The following is a 23,514-nucleotide window of genomic DNA, read 5'->3' on the forward strand; positions in this document are numbered from 1 at the left end:
CCACATGTATTTGGGGGTGGGGAGACCCATGTGGTGCCCCATAGTTAGGCCATCAGTCCAGCTCTCTCTAGCACCCCAAGCTAAGCCTGTGACAGGACAGGCATACAAGCACATTCTAGAACCTACTCAGAAGTACCCGCATACATTTTAAGCAGATACAGCTTTTTCACAAAACAAAATCTTCTTTCAGAACCATGAATTTCCAGAGTATTTAATACCATGACCCCATTCTAGAAAAGACTAGACTTTCCAATTTTCCCCACCCAAACAGAAACCCCACTCTCCACTCTGAGCAAAAGTGGTGATATGGAGAAGCCTCTGGGGTGTTGCAGAACGGGGAGGGGTCTGCAGGGGAGCCTCTAGCCAACCTCAGCCACGGCCCACAGGGCACACAGGCCCCAGCCAGTCAGGGACTGAGCACGACAGGCCTGTGGAGTTGGTACAGGAAAGTGTTCTTCCCTTGGCTGCCTTCCCTATCAGCCTGCTCCATGACCAGCTTTGGATCCACCTGGGAGGACAGAGAAGAGAACCAAGTTAGGCTCTTGGTGAGATCTGCCTAGATACCAAATTCATAAAATTATGTGCACACAGATGTGGACATGTGAGACAAAATTGTTTTTTCCACTTTACAAAACGATCTGCAGATGCTTCTTCATTTTCATAATTCACACCATACACTGATCATCCATTCGAATAGGCACTACAAGGGTTTTAAATCTCATTTATTTGTGTGTGTGTATGTGCATACATGCACAAGTGCACAGGTATGCATGCATGCGCCACAGCATGTGTGAGGTCTGCGGACAACCTGTGACAGCTGGTTCTCTCCTTCCACCATGTGGCTCAAAGGGTCATCAAGCTAAACCATTTTGCTGGCCCTTGGCCCTGATCATACATTTTTAAATTGATAACAGGGTAAAATAGGAAACCTTTACTGAGAAATTTCGCATACACTCTGTGTCTGTGGGAGCAGGGACTGGTACGCTTATCTAAAAACAACGTTTTCTCAAGCACACTACTTTCAAATACAACTCTACTTTTAATTGTTTCCCATTATTGTGCCAACTTGATGGATCCTGCTTGACAAACTTGCGGCGGCACGCAGAAGTCTGGAATGGCGGCTGGCGCAGTGTCAGCCCTGAAGAAGTCACAAAGAAGCCACTCAGAGGAACATGGAGAGGCAGAAGGTATTGAAATGGGAAAACCTTGCTCTCAGGGTAGAAACAAAACATCTCCTGAGGGGCACAGAGTGACCAAAGGACAAGGAAAGCCATGCCCAGCTCTCAGAGGCATCCCTGGCCCTAGGGCTGAAGCTGACAACACCCTTCTGCTCCCCAGCCTCAAACAACTCACTCCACCTTCTAAAGCTTGCAGAGCAGAGATGGTAGGGACAAGAGGGGCCACACCCTGCTGCATAGCAGACTCGTGCCCTGGTGCTGGTCTGTAGAGTGACAGGACACAGGTGGGGTCTCTAGAGTGGCTAGGGCTAGAGGAAGAGGACACTGGGGTCAGCACCCTTGTAAAAGACACCACGGAGCTCTCTGGGGTCTTTGTGCCGTGGAGGCACACAGCAAGGCAGCTATCCCCACAGAGGCACCAGATTCGACCCTGGGGTACACCAGCTCAGAAGTCCAGTCCCCAGAACCGGGAGGCATGTCAGTTTCTGAGCCAGTCTCCCGCTATGCATTGCTCCAACCATCTGGCAGACACAGAACACCCAGCCACCATGTCACCCTGCATGGCAGGCATGACAAAGCGACTTTCAACACTACCAAGTACTGCAGGTCCCTTCCCAAGCTTCCTCCTCCAGCGGCTGAGCAGACACGGCACTCAGAAACAGCTGTCCAGCCATCTCCTTTGCCTGGAGATTCTTGTCCTGGGTCTGAGCCCACGCCCTCCCAGGCACTTTCCCTCATCCAGCAGCAGCTGTTCCTCCAGGCACCCAGCGCCCACATACCTGGTTCCACTCATAGGGTTTTTCATGCCATTTAGGAATAATCTTCTCTCGAGGCTTCAACCGGCAGAACAAGCTACAATTTTTAAAAAGCAAATCAAAGGTTTTACTGTTGGCTAATTTTGCTTTGTAGCTAAAGGATGGTTTCAGATTTACTATCTAGTCCAAGCTGGTCTCAAACTTCTGATCCCCTGCCTCAGTAGCCTCCTGAGCTGGGTTATGTAGGTGCCACCACATCCAGCAAATTATTTTAATTATTCATTAGCACTAAAAAATAGCAGGATGATCTTTTTTAAAAAATGTGTATGTGTGTTTAAAGTCTACAAATATCCCAGAATTAGAACTGTGATAGGCTTTCAAAGTGTCAAAATGTATATAATTATGATATTTTAATGTATAGTTCATTTAAAAATGAAGAAATAGAACACAATAGACTTTAGGGAGATTATTATATATATTACCTAAAATTTCCAAATTGTCAAAAACAAAAATGATAAGACATGCCAATCAGGAGACAAGATCATGTGACTCTATGCAGGAAGAAGGAGCAGGGACAGAGGCTCAGTGAGCAGATGCAGATGAGGGATCAGTACAAAGACTTCAAAGCAGGCATGACATACACACCTAGAATTACAGCACACTACACTGAAAGGCTTAAAGCATAATGACAATACAATAGAGACTGTACAGAAAAAAGCAATGCATCAACCTTAAAATGGAAAACTATATAAACGTAGAAATTCTATAAGCAATAAGCAAAATAATTGAAATGGAAATTCCCCAGATGTTACTTTTAAAAGATCAAATATGATGTGAAAAGATACAATCTGAGAGAGAGTGAGGAAGAAGACTGAAGAGAATGATCACACAAGCAAGGCAGTAGCTGTACGATGGGCCACTGCTCAAAGACCGCGTGCAGTGCCTGTGTACAAAAGGTATGCACTGTAATGTCCTCATGAGCAGAAACAGGCAGAGATGAGTGCCTTCCCAAAACACCACATCTATACCACTCCTTCTGAGGCTCAGAAAATACTTGGAAGAGGGAACAGAAAGCGTGTATCAGCGGGAAACCAGGGAGAGGAACTGTGAAATCTCCAGGGCATGACAGCTCTCCAGCATGATCCCACAGCAGTGGCAGCTGACTGTACTGGGCCTGCACAAGACGAAGTTGTCAACAGTCAATCTCACATGATCTCCAGGGCAGCCGCTGTTTTCAGTTGTGTACTCAATGGGGAGCCCACCAGGCTCCAACAGACAGTTCCAAATGTGTAGTCACACAAAAAGCCCTGATTAAAATCACTGGGTCACAAAACAAAGAGGCATAAATATGGGCTCCAGGGTGGGGTGGGGAGACATGGCTGCAGTGGTGTATAAGTGTGAGGAGAGGGTGAGGGTAAACAGAACATACTATACATTTTATCAAACTGTCAATGAAGAAACTTAATTGATTAAAAAACAGATTAAGTTTTTTAAAAGCAATTTTAGGTTACAAGTAGAATAGAAAGTTACACCATGAAAATATCAGCCCAGGGGAGCAAGAGTAGCTGTATTAGCATCAGACAAAATAGACCTTAAAACACTACTAACGCTGGAGACAAAAAGAGGTATTTCACAATAATGATAATGAACTTGCACATAGAAAATCCTGCAGACCTACTAAAACCAACCAGTCATGTTAAGAAGATTGCAAGTAAGAGATCCACGTATAATCACTTTTAAGAAATGAACAAATCATACTTAAAACTTTTATTCACAGTATCATCAAGGAACTTACACACTTAAAAATAATTATACAGAAGCCCAGGGTTTGGTTACTAAAATCTAAAGCAGAGTTAGGAGAGGAAAGAGGGACAGGGAAGATGCCTCAGTTGATAAAGCACTTGCCATGCAAGCATGCAAACTGGATTTGAAATCCTCTGGACATACATAACGCTGCATGTAATGGGCCCATGTCTGTAATCTCGCATGCCTACACTGAGCACGCAAGCCTGGCATATCCAGGGTCAACAAGAGATTCTGCCTCCAACAAGATGGAAGATGAGTACCAACACTTGAGGCCATGCTCTGATCTCCACAGCACACCACAGTGCACACATACACCATGCCCCACTCACACCATGGCACACTCATGCACATGAACACGCACACATACAAGAAAGAAATAAAAGACCATCTAATAGTCCTGCTTTACTATTAACATGGCAAATTTCTGCCAGGTGGTGGTGGGGTACACCATTAATCCCAGCACTAGGATCTCTGTGAGTTCAAGGCCAGCCTGGTCTACAGAGTGAGTTCCAGGACAGGCAGGGCTACACAGAGAAACCCTGTCTTGAAAACACACACACACACACACACACACGAATGATAATTTCCCAAATTCACTAGAACACTGTCCCATTCTAGCAAGGCTTTCTGTGCAGACTGACCAACCACTGATACCGATGTGGCCATAGGAGGCAAAGACTCTGGCCAGTAGACACAGCCAAAGGACACGAATGGGAAGACAAATGATGGCTGGTTTCAAACTTACTAGGTAGCCACAGCAAGACAGTGAGACTCATGAAATTTGCAGGCAAGTGGATGGAAGTAGAAAAAAATCAGCCTGAGTATCCCAGACCCAGAAAGATAAATATGGTATGCACTTGCTTACATGTAGGCATTAGCTGTTAAGTCAACGATAACAAAGTAACAATCCACAGAAATATAGAGGAAAGGCATAGAGTACGGGACTGGAGGGGACAGACACATCTTGTTAGGAAAGGGAAATAGATAGATAGATATGGTTGGAAGGGGGAGCCAGAATAGGAGGATCAAGTAGGGAGGACCAGGGAATATGAGAGACAGCTAAATCAAGGAGCATTTGACAGGTAGTATGGAAACCTAATTTAGTAGAAACTTCTTAAAATATGTACATATATGAAGCCAATCTAAATAAAATCACCAAATAATGGAGGAGACAGCATCCCAACTGGCCATCTCTTGTCACACAATGAAGTTTCCAATACCAGAATGGGGTTACATCTAATTGAGTTGTTGGCCAAAGGGGCCCCATGGGAGTCCCCAAACAATCCAGACTGTTGCCAAGACTAGAGGTTGCTCTCCACAATCTGACAAAAAGACTTCATTGCTGAACACAACATCTATACTGAACATGGAGCTGTTAAGTTGGTGCCTACATAAAACCTTCACCCTGTGTTCCAGCATCTTTGGTACAGAAAGGTACTTCGCACACTATCAAAAAAGTAACAAACACAAACCAGTCACAAACCCTTAATCTACCATGGTGTCCTGCCTGCAAGATGCGCTAGGACAATGGTGTTACAAAGCTTGTGGGAGGAACCAACCAATAACTTATCTGACTTAGGCCCACTCCAAAAGATGTAACCCCTATCTGACACTGCTTGGGTGACCAAGAACTGGAGACTAGATAACCCAGGGACCTAGGGGAAAACCAAGTAATACTGGCCTAAAAATGGGGGGATGTAGTGGTAAAATGATTCTGCTATACTCATAGATCAGTGCTTTGTTCAGCCATCATCAGAGAAGCTTCCTCCTGCAGCAGATGAACAAATACAGAGACCCACAGTCAGACACTACACAGAAAATGTGAGAGACCTTCAGTCCTAAATGAGATGTCTCCATCAAATCACTCCCCTCAGAGCTCAGTGATCCCCTCAGAAGAGGATGTGGAAAGAGTGTAAGAGCCAGAGGAGGAGGAGGACATCCTCTTAACAACATGACAAAGCTCATATACGAACTCACAGAGACTGAGGCTGCATGTTGTGTGTGGGTAACAGTGCCATAAGGAAGCCACAGGAGATCACCAATACTCATTGTTCATGACCTGGATGCTGTCCCTGTGGGCATATATTTATAAGTAGTTTATGTATATAAAACCTCAACTCAAGCTTGACATACACACACAGACGGGGGGGGGGAGTGGAGGGGGGAGAAAGGGAGGAGGGGGAGAGAGAGACTACAAAAACTAGATGGTACAGTGGCACATTCCTATAATCCCAGCACTTGGGAGGCAGAGGTAGCCCACTGAGGGCGCTAATACATACTCCTTGACCTCTGAACTCTGGTTGTGAATGGAGCTGCCAGGGAGAGATGAAAGGTACAAGGGAGGGATGGTCAAAGGACCACCTGGTCTCCAAGGCACAGACTCCACTTCTCTCCCCTGGGCCCCAATCTTTAACTAGTGATGGGGATATCACACCACTCTGTGGTCTCTGTGTCCTGCTCTGCTACATAAAATAATTTCTTCACCATGATTTCCTTAAAGGTCACATGGATGATGATTATTCTGCCTTGTCTGAGTCCCAGACACACAGACATGACATCCAGTACCTCCAGAGGTGCCTCAGCACTGGAATCCCACTTAAGTAATTTATCTGTCATATCTCCTAAATAACTCGAAATATCCACATAACAAAACAACACACACACACACACACACACACACACACACACACACACACACACACACACACACAGGCTGTATATTGCCTAGTATACCTTAACAGTATGGTACCACATAACTTACCCTAGAAGTTTCTGACGTGCATTCTCCTGTAACTGTGCAATTCTTTCAGGCCCAAGGTACTTGGATCCATTTGGCCCATCACATACTAGTTTGTTGATAGCAGCCCTGAGAATGTTAATCTGTAAAGGACAGTGACAGACTATGTGGCTACATACAGCTGTATTTCATCCCACAGTAAACAGGTCACAGCATTCAAAGCTGTGTTCTCGCATCAGTCAAGTTTAGAGGATTGGTAAAACAACAGAAATAACAGCAGAGAACAGACAGGACCCATCAGCCCATATCCAGTCTCTCCCACATTTGTTACAGCTGAGATGCCAGCCATGGATGTAGATTAGACCCATTTTCTATTAGCATCCCACTTCTTCTCCAGGACCCAGGCCCAAGAACCACACTCAACTTCCCATGTCTTCTCTGGTGTAGGATGGCTTTCCAACCTTTTCTTGCTTTATAAGACTTTAGCAATTTGGAGGTATTCTGGTTGGGAATTTTGTAGCATGCTCCCTGATTTGAGGTTGTTATTGTCCAGAGGGAAGTGGCTGAGGCAGCAGCACTGAAGACTGCAGGGCTCCTGGTTGTAACAATACTCCTTCCCTACTCCTGGCTCATCAGGCTTGCCTGTCCTCAGAGAGCCACATGACCCACCTCAACTCCCAGTAACTTTATAAGAGCTAACTACTTTTCTCCCAGTTGTCTACTCTACCTACACATGTGGCTATTTTATATTCCGGGTTATAATTCAATACATGTACTTTGTTGCTCAACACTGTTTCAGCCCTTTCGCTGGCTCCTCTATCCTTGGATGTTCCTACCCTGTGTGCCTCATATGCTTCCTTCTTGGGCTATAAGATACTCTGGGCACCGACATTTCCTGCTCCCCTTCCTAGAGAAAGAAGTTTCAAAGAGAAATCCAACGGGGTAACCCCATTAGAAACCACATGCTGAGTGTCAGCTATGCTCTTTGCCTCAAAGGCAGCCCCCCGGAGCTGGACATTACACACGGGCAGGAGGCCGTTCCTGGCGTCTCTGGCTCTGACCCAGTACCCAGAAGTCACACTAGCCTTTCTTGCTCACTTTTAAGTCTTGTTTAGTAACAACCATGGCTCCATTCCCTTATATAGTCACCCCAATAATATGGAAAACGCCTTTAGACCCGCTGGTTTGTGCCTTCCTAATCCCCCAAACTACCAACTACAGGGCAGTGTTCAAATGGAGCCTCCTTTTCCTCTCTCTTTTTCTTCCAAGCTCCTTTTCTCTTTACTCCTTCAACATAAGTACGTGTGACATTTGCCACAGCTATGCCTGCTGTTCCTTTCCACAGACCTATCCCATGTTGGGAGCCCTGATACCCTGGGTGGGGTGTGTGTCATACAATAAAAGCCCACTATCTGGAGACACCTAGAGGTGGGCAAGTGCATAGCTGTGTCCTCTATCTTCATCTCTTTTGTCTTCAAGATCCTAGATGCTCCCAGTACATTTATTCACTTCCCTATCTCCTAGCAACCACGCATCTTCTTGTACAGATGTCTTCCTAGCAGGTCCACACAGATGCACCCCAATTCCTGTAGTAAATGCTTGTAGGATTTTATTCATACTCTTGTATGATTTTATTCATACTCTTGTATGAATCACTCATTTCTTTCTACTGTCAAATACTGTTCTGTTGTATTACCACAGCTTGCTTATACACTCCCCTGTCAAAAGACATCACTAACAACAGCAGTTATGAATGAAGCTGCTGACATTCACACAGGCTCTCTGAGGACACACATTTTCACATCTTTCAGCTTTTGAGTCTGATAAAAATTTAAACAATGTTTGTTTCTGTTTTTCTTTTCATATTTCCTTATTCAAGTGACTTACTGGGTCGAATGGCACAGTCATAAGCTTAATCTGTAAAGAGACCTGACCTCCAAAGGGTAACCCCTCTGCAGTCCACGTAGAGAACTAAGACTTCTCGCTGGCCCTTGCCTCCCCCGCTGTCACTGTCAGCACTGAGGGCTGGGGAGTGCAGTCTGGTTGTGAGGCTCACCATCTGCATTTTCCTTATGACGTAGGTTGCACAGCTTCTCCTGTGTTCATTTCCATCACATCTTACTTGGTTGCATGTTTTACTAGTGAATATAAGAGTTGCTAATATGCTGCGGATGCAATCAAGCATGTAATAAATATCTTCACCTAGTATGCAACTTTTCTTCATGGTCTTGGCAGGATCTTTTGCAAAACCCATCTTTCCTTCATAGACAGCACCTCTGGTGGACTCCCACAGACCTGTGCCGACCCAGACTCACATGTGGCTTCTACAATACTTGTTTTTCATTTTCCAATTAAGTCTGTGATCAAAGAACCATTTTAAGAGCCTCAAGGGCTCTCACACCTGAGCCATCTCTCCAGGACTCAGGATGGCGTGAACCAGCAGCTCTTTCCTTCCCTGACCTCAGCTACACCGGGCACTTCTGAGAAGGAAAGGCACTCTGGAGTGGCATTTCTTAATGAATTTTAGAGAAGGGTCAGTTTTCAGGTATTTTGTAAAATGCAAAAAAGATACGAATTACTAGAATAAGGAAATATGAAAAAAAAGAAAAACATTTTATCATTGGCATCTACCCACTTACTGGGCACACTCTAAAAGCTGAACCTGGCTGCACAGGCACAGCCAGTTGGTCTGGTGGCGCCACAGAGCCGCTGATAGCTGCTCTCCAGGAAAATGGCACCCAGCCTGCAGCACCAAGGCCAGGTGCCATAGGGCTGGTTTCTTTATCTCCCTGTGTGTACTAGCAGGAGGGGATCACACTGAGTCTATGCAAATGAGAGCCCAGAGGACATCAAGAAGCCGCACATGCTGGTACAGCCCACGTGGGAAGCAGGCAAGCACATCTCCAAGTAAAGTTGTGTGGCAGATGCTATGTCACATGCGTGCAAAAACAAGCAGCAGAAAATTGCTATCCACGACTATGCCACACGTACCTCAACAATGTCCTCCACGTTGAAGCACACATCAAAGGCCAGTTCAATGTCGTGTTCTGGCAGTATAGGGGCCTCCGTAGTTGAATTCCATCCCAAACCACAAAGAACCCCAGTATAGCATTTGCCATCACGGTCAACTCTGAAAGGCATTTAGAGGAGTTCAGCTAAGCCACTGTTTCAAGGTTGGACATGTGACTGCTCAAGTGGCCTGGTGTTTCCTAGCACTAGTACTGTAATTAAGTCATGTGACTCCTCAGTTTTTACACAGAAATACAGACTAAATATCACTATGAGGATGACAAGTTAAATATGCGCATTAACACAATGTTGGGTTTCTTATACACATTTTCAAAATTTTATGTTATGTGTATGGGTGTTTTGCCTGCATGTATTATGTACACCACATTCATGTTTAGTGCCCTCAGAAGTCAGAAGAAGGTGTTGGAGTCACAGATGGTTGTGAGCTGCCATGTGAGCACTGGGAACCTCTGGAAGAGCAGTCAGTGCTCTTACTCACTAAGCGATCTCTCCAGTACTTAATGCTGGGTTTTTAATTCTCTTTGTAACAGATGAGGTAATAAGACATCTCTGTCATCAGCCAATAAAAGCAAGAGGAGATCCTGCATATAGTAACCACAGACACTAAAAATAAGAGTTCAGACTTAGAGCCTGGGTTTTGAGTTAATCCCATTGTAAAGCCGTCAGAAGTGTTTCTTAGGTCCAGCAGGTAACTCGGAATAAGGCACCTGCTGCCAAACCCAACAACCCAAGTTCAATCCCAGGGGCAAAACCAAACTCCTGCAAATTCTCCACTGACCTCCACATGCACACTGTGGCAAACACATGCAAAATATATGTAAACATATATAAATAGAAGATGGGCTGGAGAGATGGCGCAGCAGTTAAGACCATCAACTGCCCTTGCGAAAGACCTGAGTTCTGTTCCTATTGCTCACATGGTGACTTCAAACAATCTGTAACTCCGGTTCCTGGAGAATCTTAAATGTCCCCTTATTCTGACCTCGCCTGGCACCAGGAATGCACATGGTGTACATACATGAACATGTATGCAAAACACTTATGCACATAATATAAAATAAATAAATCTAAAGTATTTTCTTAAATGCAATAAAATTTAAATGTTTCTTTAAATTCTTCTATGTTATTAGTGTAATTTATTATTATTTCAATTTAAAACCTTTTTAGAACAGAGATAAGAAACAAGTTTTATTAGATCATCAAGGTACCTCACCTGTTGTTCTCATGTAGAACACATACATTTCAGCTCATCTTCTTTTTTGTTTTTGAGACAGGGTCTGGCCCAGCAGCCCAGACCCAGCCCTCAACCTACAGCCCATCATTCCCCACCAATCACTCTCAACCCCTATGCTTTGCAGGCACGTGTCACCACACCTGGGTTCTGCTTCATTTATGTCTTAATAGGTAAAGGAATGCAAGCAAGCAGTGCAGTGTGATCTGAGTCTCAGGTCCTCCCCAAAGAGCACTGTTAAATTTTAGTCTGTAGCCTGTGGTCCTTTGGGAGGAGGTGGGGTCTAGGAGAAATCTAGGTCTCTGAAAGATGTCCTTGGAGAGTACTGAGACCCTGGCCCCTCCTCTCTCTCTCCCTACTTACTGCCTTGGGTGGCTTTGTTCTGCCACATGTCCCATCCTAATTTTCTGCCTTACTACAGGCCCCAGACCACAGTCACATGCGTGTGTACTGAAGCCTATGACCCTGTGGATGGACACAAACCTTTTATCCTAAGTTGCTTTTCTCAGGCATATTGTCATAGTGACTGTCCTGGGTAGTGTTAGTGTCATCCAAAAGAAGGGACCTCAGCTGAGAAAAACGCCTCCCTAAGATCCAGCTATAGGGCATTTTCTCAATTAGAGATCAATGGGGAGAGCTCAGCCCATTGTGGGTGGGGCCATCCCTGGGTGGGTGGTCATGGGTTCCATAAAAAGCAGGCTGAGCAAGCCACAGGAAGCAAGCAGGTAAGCAGCACCCTTCATGGCCTTGCATCAGCTCCTGCCTCCAGGGTCCTGCCCTGACTTCCTGTGAACTGTGAAGTGTAAGCGGAATAAACCGTTTCCTTCCCAAGTTACAGCAACCGCAACCCCGACTAAGACAGCGGCCAAAGTTAACACAGAGAATGGATGAAGCAACAGAGTGATTTTCTCATCTCACAGGGCTCTGGACTGAAGTCTCTGTGGGAAATCCATGTTGGATATCTGCACAAGAGCTATGATCTAATTAGTAGTTCACTTCTTTTCTCCCTGGTTCCCATGGGAAGAGAGGCTCACAGGATTCCTCACTGGCACTCGGCCACCAAAAAGCACATAAACGAATGCCACTTTTATCTACTATTCAATGTTTCTAACTCAATGTCGAATTTCTTTTGTCTAATTTAAGTTCCCTGGAATGCTGCCTGCACCCTGACAAGCGTCTGAGCTGCTCTTTGCAGAAGTCAAAACACAAGATGTCCTTCTCCTTCCAGTGGACCCACCTCCCAACAATCAGTTTTGTCACCGTGATAACACCTGACAGAAGCAGTCTAAGTGCTGGTGTTTACTCTTGTTCAGTCTGGGGATTCAGTCAACTGTGGTGGGAAGACAGGGTAGAGTGACAGCTGCTGGTTCACACTGTAGCAAGCAGGAACTAGAAGCAGAGGAAGCAGGCAAGAACCAGAAACTGGTATGTCTTCCCAAGCCTGGCTCCAGTGATCTAGGCCTCAAGTCCCAAAGGCTCCACAGTCTCCCAGGACAGTGCCAACCGAGACTCAAGCCAGAACAACATGCAAGCCAAAAATACCCCCAGTGGAAAATGCATTGTTTACACTCAGCCTTCTGAATATCACAGCACACTGACATGTTGGCCATCATGCTACAACAGCAGTCTGGAGCTTGCTGGCATCACTAACCAGAGAGCCTAAACAAGTGTTACTTTGGTATCACCACAAAACTAAAACTTAAGAAGTCAAACTCTTTGAAGTCAAGGGCCATGAATGATAGCAAGACAGAATCACGCGGAAGCAGAGAAAACTGAACCTATACAAGATGGGCTGCAAACCAATTCCTCCGCAGATGCTGTCATTTTCTTTGCCCCACCTAGACTCTGGCTGTGAAAGCTGCACACAGACCCAGCTGAGGTCCACACCTACCTTAACTCCATCACGGGCGCGAACAGCATGCTGAGGAGCGCTGGGAGGCCTGGGATGTGAGGCATCAGGGACGTTTCTCTCAGGAGCATGGTAGATCCTGACACACAGCAGACAGCCAGTGTCAGACCTGCATCACGCACTGCTTAGGGTGTGATGGGGAGAGCCCCTGCTGACCCCTCCTAATCCAGCCGGCTCATCTTCTGTTGAGTCTGGCCACCTGGGTCCCCTCCAAGGAACATACGCCCTGCCTTTGGCTCCCACGCATCCTACAGATAAACTCGTGGCCATGCTTAGGTATTTATCCCTGAAAAGAGTAACTCATTTAGTTACTACTTTCTTTATTCTCTTGCGAGGCTATCTTATCAGGATTTCCAACAGCCAAGAACTTTGTAGAAAAACATGGAGGAACAAGAATCATTTAATTCCCACATCCTTGTATAAAATAAAAAGTAATATTTCATTGATTAAATTTGCATTAGCCATTGCACTCAGAAAATAGTTTAATGGAGGTTAAAGATATGGCTCAGTGGTTAAGAGTGCTTAGCTCTGGCAGGGGACCCAGATTCAATTCCCAGCACCTACAAGATGGCTCACAATCATCTATAACTCCAGTTCCAGGGGATCTGAAGCCTCTTCTGACTTCTGTGGGCTCCTGTGTATATGTATACACATACTTATATATAGACACACACAAGTAAAACAAAATATTTTTCTTAGAAAATATCTGAACAGCGAATATATAAGCATAATTCACCCACTAATTACAAGTAAAACTGCTCCAAGTAATGAAGCCAAGGAAAGGAGAGAGTACACAGACAGCAGAAAGCATCTTGTTACCAGTCTCATTAACTGAGAGTGAGGCCGCAACCAGCATCCTCTGGTGCAGGTCAGCAGGGCTGTCGCTGATGACGACAGAGTTGATGCTCTCCTTCTCGATCCACACACATCTGAGAAGAAGTAGCAGGGCACAAGCTGTTGCCCCACTGGCCAGGTGGTGGAGCATGCCAGCCTATAAGTGAATCTCAAAAGATGGTTGCACAGGCAAATGCCACATGCACAGGTCCTGGGCCCCTCCCTTGTGCCAGTTCTCACCCTTCCTCTAGGTACCGTCCATACCCGAGTTCTCAAACCTGTTTTTGTACCCTTGCTCCATTAGCAGCCGCAGAAGTTACTGCCTGCCTTCCAGCAGAATTGGCACGGTGTGGCCCACCCATCTGCCCCACCACCCCACTTCCTCTGAGAAGAGATATCAAGCTTCTTGTCTGTCATCACTGCCTTTAACTTTGTCCCATTTCTGAAAGTGCTTGTGAAGCTGCTGGTGTTCACACCTCTTCTCTGCTTCAGGTTACACTGGGGACCAGGCTCACAGGCCTGCTCTTGCCAAGAATTTACTCTTCCCAGCCTTCACTGTGCATGCAGGCCTCCTGGAGACAGGGCCTGCACACCTGAACCTACTGCCAGTCCTCAGAGGAGCTCAGAGGAGCTAGTGTTGCCCAGAGCGGTCCTCAGAAAATGTACATTTAAGCTCTTCAACTCTGTTCAGATACATCTGAAAAGAGACTTATGAAACTTGCTGTCACCAAGTCTGCACTCCCTTCTCTATTCTCCCTCCGGTTGTACTTAACTCATTCAAAATTCTCACAAATACAAATGCTCAAATTTAGGTCTACACACTGTCACTAGGACCACCCCTCAACCCTCACCCTCTCCCCCTATACTACATCATAGCAATACCTTGCAGTCTTTGGGATTCAGGAAGTTCTGGGAAACCTCAAGTATGGCCTTCAAAGTGTAGCCAGGCCCCTGTGGCCCTATACACTGTCACCAGTTTTCTGTCACCATTCAATCCACAGTATTATTGAAGATGACAACTGGATTTTATTCACCACTGTTTCCCAGATAAAAATGCGCCCAGAAAACAGGTCACTCAACAGTCCCGGCACCTGCTGAGTGACAGCTATGACCAGAATAGAAGAAACTCAGAACTCCACTGTCGAGCTGTTTCCATTGCCAAGGGAAAGAATGTCTCAGATCTGACAGAGGAGGGACATCAGGGATGTGCTAAAACACTCTTGCAGCTTATATACAAAGTCAAATTCGTTCCTGATGAGGTCTACAGATAAAGAAATAAAAATATTTCATAGGAAAATTAATTTAAGTCATACCTGAATTTGGATATTCTGGTCAGACTATGGCATTTCAGCTCATAAGGGTTAAAGGGCCCATGGAGAACAGCCTGCACATACAAAATACATGTTACCACCAAACAGTAAGCCACTTAATATAACTGGTGGCAATCCCCAAGTTGTTTCATACTTAACAAAATTAGGGTCTGGTGGCACAAACCAATCCTGATTTTCAGCACTAAGAAAACTGAGGCAGGAGGATTATGAGTTCAGGCCCACTTGAGCTAGCTGACACAACTCCCTCAGAAGAAAAGAAGAAAGAAGGGAAAAGGTAATTTGCATTGGGGAGACAGGCTCAGGGGCAGAATGCTTCTCTAGCACTGCAAAAGACCAAAAAGAAAAAGGGAGGAGGAGGAGGAGAGGAAGAAGAAAGGAAGGGAAGAAAAGAGGAAAAAGGGAAAGAAGAAGAGGAGCAGGAAGAAAAGGACAAAAGGAAGAAGAGGAGGAGGGGTTGGAGAGATCTTTCTTCCTAGGAAAACAGGTCCCACTGGGGAAACACAGCATTCAGACCACAGAAAGAGCAGCAGACTCGCACTGCTCAGCTAGTGAGGGTACCTGCTGCCAAGCTAAAGGACCTGAGTTTGAGTCCCAGCACCCACATGGAGGACAGAACTGACTCTCACACACAAATAACAACAATGATAACAAAGATAGAAACCAAATAAGGAGGATGAGGTGCAGTGGCACAAGCTTATGATAGATACAGCACTCAGACACTGAGGCCAGATGATCACCACTGCAAAGTAGCCTGGGATACATAGTGAAACCCTGTCTCAAAGAGTAAAAAGCAAGGCTGGGAGTTGTCCAGTGGGTAAAGACATTTGCTTCCAAGCCTGTGTTCAATCCCCACACCCCACATGGTGGAACGAAAGAACCAATTCCCACGAGTTGTCCTCTGACTTCCAGAGGCACATCGCGCCACATGTATGACCCCACACATATATACAAAGAGACCCCCAAAAATGTAATTAAAAATTAAAAGAGCCTGGCAGTGGTGGTGCACACATAAATGCTGAATCCCAGCATTCAGGAGGCAGGCGGATCCCTGTGAGTTCAAGGCCAGTCTGGTATACAGAGTGAGTTCAGTACAGGCTCCAAAGCTAAACAGAGAAACTTTGTCTTAAAAACAAAACAAAAAATAAAATAAAATAAAATACAACAGGAAGAAAGAAAACCCATCATAGGTATAAGCCCAACCCTTGGCAAATGAATGAATAAGTTTTAAGAGCACATTTAAAATAGGTCCTACAAATCACCTTACAGTTTGGAGCACCCAGCCGATTGGAAGAAAAGCTCTCCAACAGAATCCGGATAAGATGCTTCTCGTCGTCCTTCATTGGAGAAGACATAGAAGCATCTGGCATGGTTTCCACTGACTTAGCAAAGAAACCCTTGAGGACTTCATAACTTTGCTGAATGGAACAAGAAATGTTTATTTTATTAAAGGCAAAATTGAAGGAAAAGAATGAATTTCATATAGATATAATCTTATTCTAATTTGAATGCCATGAATATACAGGGAAATAATTTTTATCAAGTTCATTTTTAAATTCAAACAAAAATAAAAACTTTAACTACATTTCCAACATGATAGAATTTTAGAGGAACAACCAGTTTTCAGAAAAGAACACACATTAAAAGCAGCTACCTAAGAAGAGTGATTTATTTATGGGCTGGAGAGATGACTCAGTGGTTAAGATACCAGCTGTTATTCCAGAGGACATGAGTTCAAGTCCCAGCACCCTCAAAGCAGCTCACAACCATCTGTCACTCCAGTCCCAGGGGCTCTGTGGACACCAGGCATGTATGAGATACAGACACACATGAAGGTCAAACATCCATATGCATAGAATAATTTTTTTTAAAGAGATGATCTCCTATAGCCCAAGGTGGCCTCAAACGACTATATAGTTGAGGATGGCCTTGAACTTCTGAATCCTTCTGTCTCTATCTCTTGAGAGCTGGGATTTGAGGCCTGTTTATAGATTCATGTGCCCAGTTTATAGATTCTTTTACTTTTTATTGTGTGCTTTATTTACAGAAAATTTACTTCCCTATGCTGGAGTGGGAATGCTCCTTTCAAGAGCTACTGACTAACGAAAACCTCAGTACCAGGTATAAGAAATCTCAGAGGTTTTGATCAGAGGAGTCCAAGGGACTCCCCAAAACAATATAAGCTATTGCTGTTGCCTTTGGTTGCCTCCCAGAAGTTGAAGGTAAGTGTCACTGCTGAAGACACCATGTACTTCCGACACAGGACTCAGGTGACCTGAACTGGATCTGACCTGAACATCCCCTCCCCGAGGAGCAGCTTTCATAGTCCAGAAGGTGCCATACAAGCTGCCAAGGTAGAAGAGCAATCACTAGTCCTGCCCAGCTGTGACGCCCGTGAGACACAATGACCAGCATGGCAGGACATCCCTAAGGGAGCAATAGTGGCACTAACATCTTGGGGGTAACCACCAGCTGTCTCATTGGATATAAGGCCCACTCAACAGGAAGGAACTTATACCTGGTACTGGAAACTTATCCAAGTAAGTACCTGTGGCTACTGAGGTCATAAATCAGAGAAGAACCTACTCCTAGCCTGGTGGTGGTGGCACACGCCTTTAACCCCAGCACTTGGGAGACAGAGGCAGGTGGATCTCTCCAAAGCTGTAATATGCTTCAAGGCAGCCACTACTAGAAATGAAAGGGAAGCTACAACCATGAAACCTCAACACTACAACTGCCTGGGCAGCCTGAAGACCTGAGCGATAACCACACCAATAGACATGCTGCCTCGGAAATGGGGAGGCCCCACCTCTAGAGGAAGAGCGATAGGAAATCAATGACTCCAGAGGGAAAATTAGTCTTCACGGGGATGAGCCCCTAACTGACCATCTAATGCTAAGCAGCCAAGCCCTGCAAACATACACACACACACAAGCAACACTAAATGGACTAAGCAGGTTGTATCTACATGTGTACACATTTATTACATGTGTAACAATAACAGAGATAGAGGCTGTGAATTTGAAAGGGAGGGAGGGGGAAGTAGGGGAGGAACTGCAAGGAGAAGGAAAGAAATGAGGTAATTATATTGCAAGTTTTGAAGATTTATAAATAAAAATCTTAAAAAGTTAAAAAAAATTTGAAATGGTTAATATACATGAGATGCTCATTGACCACTTGCATTATGAAAATAATTTTTAGATTCCATTTAAAAAATAAATCTCAAATATAGAATAGTTTCAAATTAGTTTCCACTTTTATTTATTTATTTATTTTTTTTTTTGGTTTTTCGAGACAGGGTTTCTCTGCAGCTTTTTTAGAGCCTGTCCTGGAACTAGCTCTTGTAGACCAGGCTGGCCTCGAACTCAGAGATCCGCCTGCCTCTGCCTCCCGAGTGCTGGGATTAAAGGCGTGCGCCACCACCGCCCGGCATAGTTTCCACTTTTAAAAGAAATAATTGATTAGGAAGCTGCCCAGAATAGCATGCATCCAGCATAGCACAATCCTTAGGAAATGAAGAAGACACTTAGAACAGTGGGTCTTGACCCCTTTGGGGTTGTTTATCAAATATTTACATTGTGATCCATAAAAATAGCAAAATTATAGTTATGAAGTAACAATAAAAATAATTTTATGGATGGGGTCACCGCATGACAAGCGACATTAAAGGTTCACAAAGTTAGGAAGGCTGAGAACTCCTGCTTTAGACGACTCCAGAGACTCAACAGCCAGCACCTCCATTGTGACCTACTCTATTCCTCAGTGCTAGCTGACAAGAAGAAAGTGCCCCACTCCCTCCCGCCCAACCTGCCCAGCATCCCAGCATGCACTTGTGCTCTCACAAAGAAGAACCCCACCATAGTGGCACCCGCCTTTAATCCCAGCACTTGGGAGGCAGAGGCAGGTGGATCTCTATGAGTTTAAGGCCAGCCTGGTCTACAAGAGCTAGTTCCAGGACAGGCTCCCCAAACTACAGAGAAACCCTGTCTCGGAAAACCAAAAAAGACGCCTACTTTTGACTCATAGGACTCCTCTGCGAGCTCAGCGTGGCCCTCCCTGATGAGAACGTCCCTGATGTTGACAGCATTCTGGGCGCCAGAGTACCGGTACACGTCCACATGCAGGACACTGTGCACAACGGAGAACACCTTCACCAGGAGTGGACAGCCACTGACCAGGGAAGTGAAGCGCCCATTGGCCCCGCCACTCCAGTGCTCTCCACAGATCAGAGACTTTGCTGACGGCCGCATTTTGCAGATTTTGAATTCCAAAGCCTATAGAACAGAGAGAAAAGCACACTCAAACAGTTTTACATGTGAACAGAATGCAAGCACTAGAGTCTATTGAAATGTGACTGTTAGTCAACATCCCAAGAACAGTCCTGAAAACTATGAGGACTGAGGGTTCCCACTAAGTAAACGTGGCTGCTTCATTTTTTTTTATTTTTTATTGTGGAGAGAGTCTCACTATGGCTAGCTGGGAACACAGTATATAGACCAGGCTATAATGAACTCAGAGATCCGTATACCTCTGTTGCTCTAGTACTAGGATTAAAGGTATGTGTCAGCACACCAAGCTGGCTTCACTTTTCTTTTCTTTTCTTTTCTTTTTTCTTCTTTTCTTTTCCTTTCCTTCTTTTTCTTTTTATGAGACAGGGATTTTCTGTCTGGCTGTCCTAGAACTCATGCTGTGGACCAGGCTGGTCTCAAACTCACAGAGATCCACCTGCCTCTGCCTCCCAAGTGCTGTGATAAAGGTCGCACACCACCACTGACACCCCACCTGGCTACATTTTTATCCGTAGCATTAGTTTAAATAAATTTGAGTGTGTTCTTGCTGGGAAAAGAGCATGTGAGACCAGTCCCCAAACTACTACACCAGAGCCAACAGAGCCTGAGCAAACAGCACCAGAAGACACCAGCAGTGGTTTAAGTACGAATGGTCCCCATAGGTTCATACATTTGAATGCTTAGTCATCAGGAAGTGGAACTTTTTGAGAGGATTAGAAAGATTTCTAATCTTGTACGGCCTTGTTGGGGGAAGTATGGTTTAAAAACCTCATGCCAGGTTTTTGTCTCAGGCTCTGTTTGCAAATCAGGATACAGCTCTCAGCTACGACTCCAGTCTGCCTGCCACCACGCTCTCTACCATGACGACAATGGACCGTGCCTCTGAAACTGTCAACAAGCCCCCTTGCATGATTTCTTTTATAAGAGCGGCCTTGGTCACGGTCTCAGAGCAGCGGAACAGTGACTAAGACGACGCCACTGATTATAAAATTTCTCTTGTTCAAAGTCAGAGCCTCAATACATTCTGATTTCCTCCAGGACTAATACCGGCAGCAATACTCTGGCACTGTAGTTTTTAAGAGGAGACGCCAAGTTTGGCTAGTGTAACCAGTCCTTCTCTGTTATGGATGGCAGCTGTGGCGGCCAAGGTGACCTCTGGCAAGTTTTCTTCTGGTATTCACCACTCACTCCACAGTCTTCTCTACCTTACCTGAAATGGAAGCTCCAGAAACTGACAGGGGATCTCCCTCAGCAGATCCAGGTCGACATGAGACCTATTCCCATAGTCTACAAAGAACACCTACAAGACAAAGAAAACGAATACTCAGACTCTGCAGAGAGGATCTCAACCTGGCTCTCTTTGGACAGTGGGAATGCAGTGGCCTTCGCTGCTCCTGCAGCCGCACAGATGGTGCTCAGCCCAACAGACTAAGGGAGAACTTTTCAGCCCATTCTTCATTAGTTTTTTAAAGAGAGGGTATCTCTATGTATATAGCCTTGCCTATTTTGGAACACACTATGTAGATCAGGCTGGCCTTGAATTCACAGAGGCCTGCCTCTACCTCCCAAGTGCTGGATTTAAAGGTGTGAACCACCACACCAATTGTTAATAATTTCATTTCATTCCTACCTTTAACAATGAAAGATTTTATACTTTTAGTATGTGTGTGCACTACATGTATGCAGTGCCCATGAAGCCCAGAAGAGGGTATTAGATCCCCATGTCTGGAGCTATAAATGGTTGTTAACCTCCATATGAGTGCTGGAAATTGAACCTGAGCCCTCTGGAAGATCAGCTAGTGTACTTAACCACTAAGCCATCTCTCCAGTCTCAAGATTTTCTATAAATTTCTAGGCTTATTTCCTTACTTGCTCAGTGATCTGTTAATAGAAAAACATACCTCAGCAGAATGTCCAGAAACATATAGGATTTGAGCTCTAAAGTAGTTTTTCTTGTTGTGGTCAGTAAAAGGTGCCAGGCAGACCAAGTCTGGATGTGGGTGGACAGGCAGAGGGACCAGTTCTAGCCGGTTTATCTCAGCAGTCAGTTTTTTCAGAAGCTCTGCATTCCTTTCATCGATCCTGTACCCCCAGAAGTGCCCGACTTCTACCACCTGGAAGGGAAGAGGATGCACAGAAATAGGCTCCAAGTGGGTCTGCACAGCCCTTTGAGCAGAGTCTTCTCTGCATCCACCTGTGCTCCACAGGTTTCCAATAGTCTTGATGAAGGAAGGAGGGGCTTCTTGCGATCAAGAGCAACAAGTGCATGCACCATGCCCTGTGCTCGGAGGTGGACTCAGCAGGTCCAAGTCCTGAAGGCTTTGAGAGGTCTGGATTTAGCCCAGATAAGTCAATACCACAGGGACTCTGGTGCCCTCTGAGCTGCTGAGTCCATGAATAAGAATAGCATGTGAGTCTGGAGAGAAACCCAACACTGCACCAAGACCCCCACCCCTGGGACAGCTTCCCCATGGCTGCCTCAGACCATAAGGACCACAGTTACCAGTTCCCACCTGCTTGGATTCCAGATTTCTACATGAGATTTCCCAAAGAAGTACAGCTGTAGATTTACTGGAAAGAGTACATACTTGCTTATTTTTTGTGCTTGAGTTTAAACCCAGGACCTCATATATGCTAGACAGGAGTTTCACTTCTGAGATTCATCCCCAGCTCAATACAAGGCATTTTATTTTAAAGAAATAAAAAAATACCCAAATAATACTTTCAATGCTAGTTTTGTTGATGCAAACAATTATGCAGCATGTATCATGTCAACTAATTTTTTAAGTTTTATCTTGTCAAATGTTTCGGGTTTTTGTTTGTTGTTGTTATTGAGGTAGGGTCTCAGTGTGTAGCTCTGGCTTGCTTAGAACTCTCTCTAAAGACCAAGCTAGCCTTCACAGCAACCTGCCTCTGCCATCTAAGTACTGGGATTAAAGGTGTGTACCAGCACAGTAGGCTATTTTAGCATTATTTAAACCTCGACATTCTAAAAATTAACTTTGATTCAAGAATAAATTCTTGCCTTCCATTTTGTCCACATTCTAATTTCACAAGCACAGTCATTCATATGCAGCCGCATCCACCAGTCAGCGCACAGGTGCGCACACATGAACCTGCTTCATGACCAGTTTCTACAGATGTGGGGGCGGGAAGAGCTCTGGGGACCCAGTGGCACTCCCACCTCAGTGACATCAACTGTCAGGAGGAGATCGGCAACTGTCCGAGGTCTGTCCAAGGTGTTGAACGAGACTTGCATGGGATCTACAGTCTGCTTCTGGAAGTCCACATTCACCCTGAGTAACGAGTTGGGAAAAAGAAGACAGAAATCAAGTCTGTAAGAAACACTTACACATGTGAATTTCCGCCTGACCTGCTCTAACACTTCCAGGGCTACAGTCTGGTTCTTCATCCTCCCAAGGCCCTGCCTGTGGGGCTACTGGCAGGTGGTAGAAACTTTGAGAGGTAGGGTCCAGGCCCCAGTTAATAAGAACAACCAACCATGAACTAAAAGTTCCAAAGCCATGAGCCAAAATAACTTTTCCTCTTGCAAGTTTATCATCTCAGCTATTTGTCACTGAAATAGAAAACTGACATAACCAGAAAAATTAAGTTTGATCTCACTTCAAAAGGGAATTTTTGGTGACTTCCTGAGTTGTCCTGGAAGCCGTGCATACCTAATAGTAGCCATTCCTCTTCAGGAATACATTCTAAAAGATAGACTTTATTTTCAAAAACATAAATTCTAAATCTAGGGCCTGCAATCATTTTTCATTTCAGAAAACTAACTAGAAAATGAAGTTTGTAACTCAGTTGGTAAAGGGCTTGCTTGCCTGGGTGTACCCCCAGTACAGCATAAAACTGGGGGGCATGCTGTGACCCCAGGACACACAGCCGGAAGAAGGGGTGAGAGCAGCGCTGCTCTCCCAGAGGACGCACTCACCACTGCCACAACTCCAGCTCCGGTCTTCACAGGCACCCACACACAGACAGACACATAAATACGCATTATTAAAAACACTAGGTGAGCCAGGCAGTGGCGGTGCGTGCCTTTAACCCCAGCACTCAGAAGGCAGAGGCAGGCGGATCCCTGAGTTCAAAGCCAGCCTGATCTACAGAGTGAGTTCCAGGATAGCCAGGGATACACAGAGAAACTCTGTCTCAGAAAACAAACAAAAGGCATAACTGTTTGTTTGTTTTTATAAGGTGGAAGCAGAAAGAGCAGAAGTAGTTCAAGATCATCCTCAGCTACAGAAGTTTTTGAGACCAGCCTAGGCTTGACTTTAAAAAGAGCCCACACTTGGCTCAATATTATACTAATATAAAATACATGATTATCTAACAAGCTCTAGAAATATCATTCACCTCTTAGAGTAGTAAGACAGCAAATGTTACAGGATAGGACAAACAAATTTAA

The 23,514-nt window shown here is 45.1% G+C and overlaps 1 protein-coding gene across 1 annotated transcript in view; it reads right to left on the minus strand.

The window, feature by feature from the left end:
• Positions 1-406: 406 nt before the first annotated feature.
• Tdrd9 (tudor domain containing 9) overlaps positions 407-23,514 on the minus strand; it is a 119,686-nt gene continuing 96,578 nt past the window's right edge. The window contains exons 25-36 of the mRNA XM_038337787.1: positions 22,282-22,393; positions 20,999-21,211; positions 20,308-20,397; positions 18,822-19,082; positions 16,071-16,226; positions 14,794-14,864; positions 13,466-13,575; positions 12,629-12,725; positions 9,468-9,606; positions 6,501-6,619; positions 1,958-2,030; positions 407-508 (exon numbers count right to left, since the gene is read on the minus strand). Of these exons, the coding sequence (XP_038193715.1) occupies positions 407-508; positions 1,958-2,030; positions 6,501-6,619; positions 9,468-9,606; positions 12,629-12,725; positions 13,466-13,575; positions 14,794-14,864; positions 16,071-16,226; positions 18,822-19,082; positions 20,308-20,397; positions 20,999-21,211; positions 22,282-22,393 (1,543 nt within the window). The remainder of the gene's footprint in view (positions 509-1,957; positions 2,031-6,500; positions 6,620-9,467; positions 9,607-12,628; positions 12,726-13,465; positions 13,576-14,793; positions 14,865-16,070; positions 16,227-18,821; positions 19,083-20,307; positions 20,398-20,998; positions 21,212-22,281; positions 22,394-23,514) is intronic.

The sequence above is a fragment of the Arvicola amphibius genome, chromosome 7 (assembly GCF_903992535.2).
Source record: "Arvicola amphibius chromosome 7, mArvAmp1.2, whole genome shotgun sequence".
NCBI lineage: Eukaryota > Metazoa > Chordata > Mammalia > Rodentia > Cricetidae > Arvicola > Arvicola amphibius.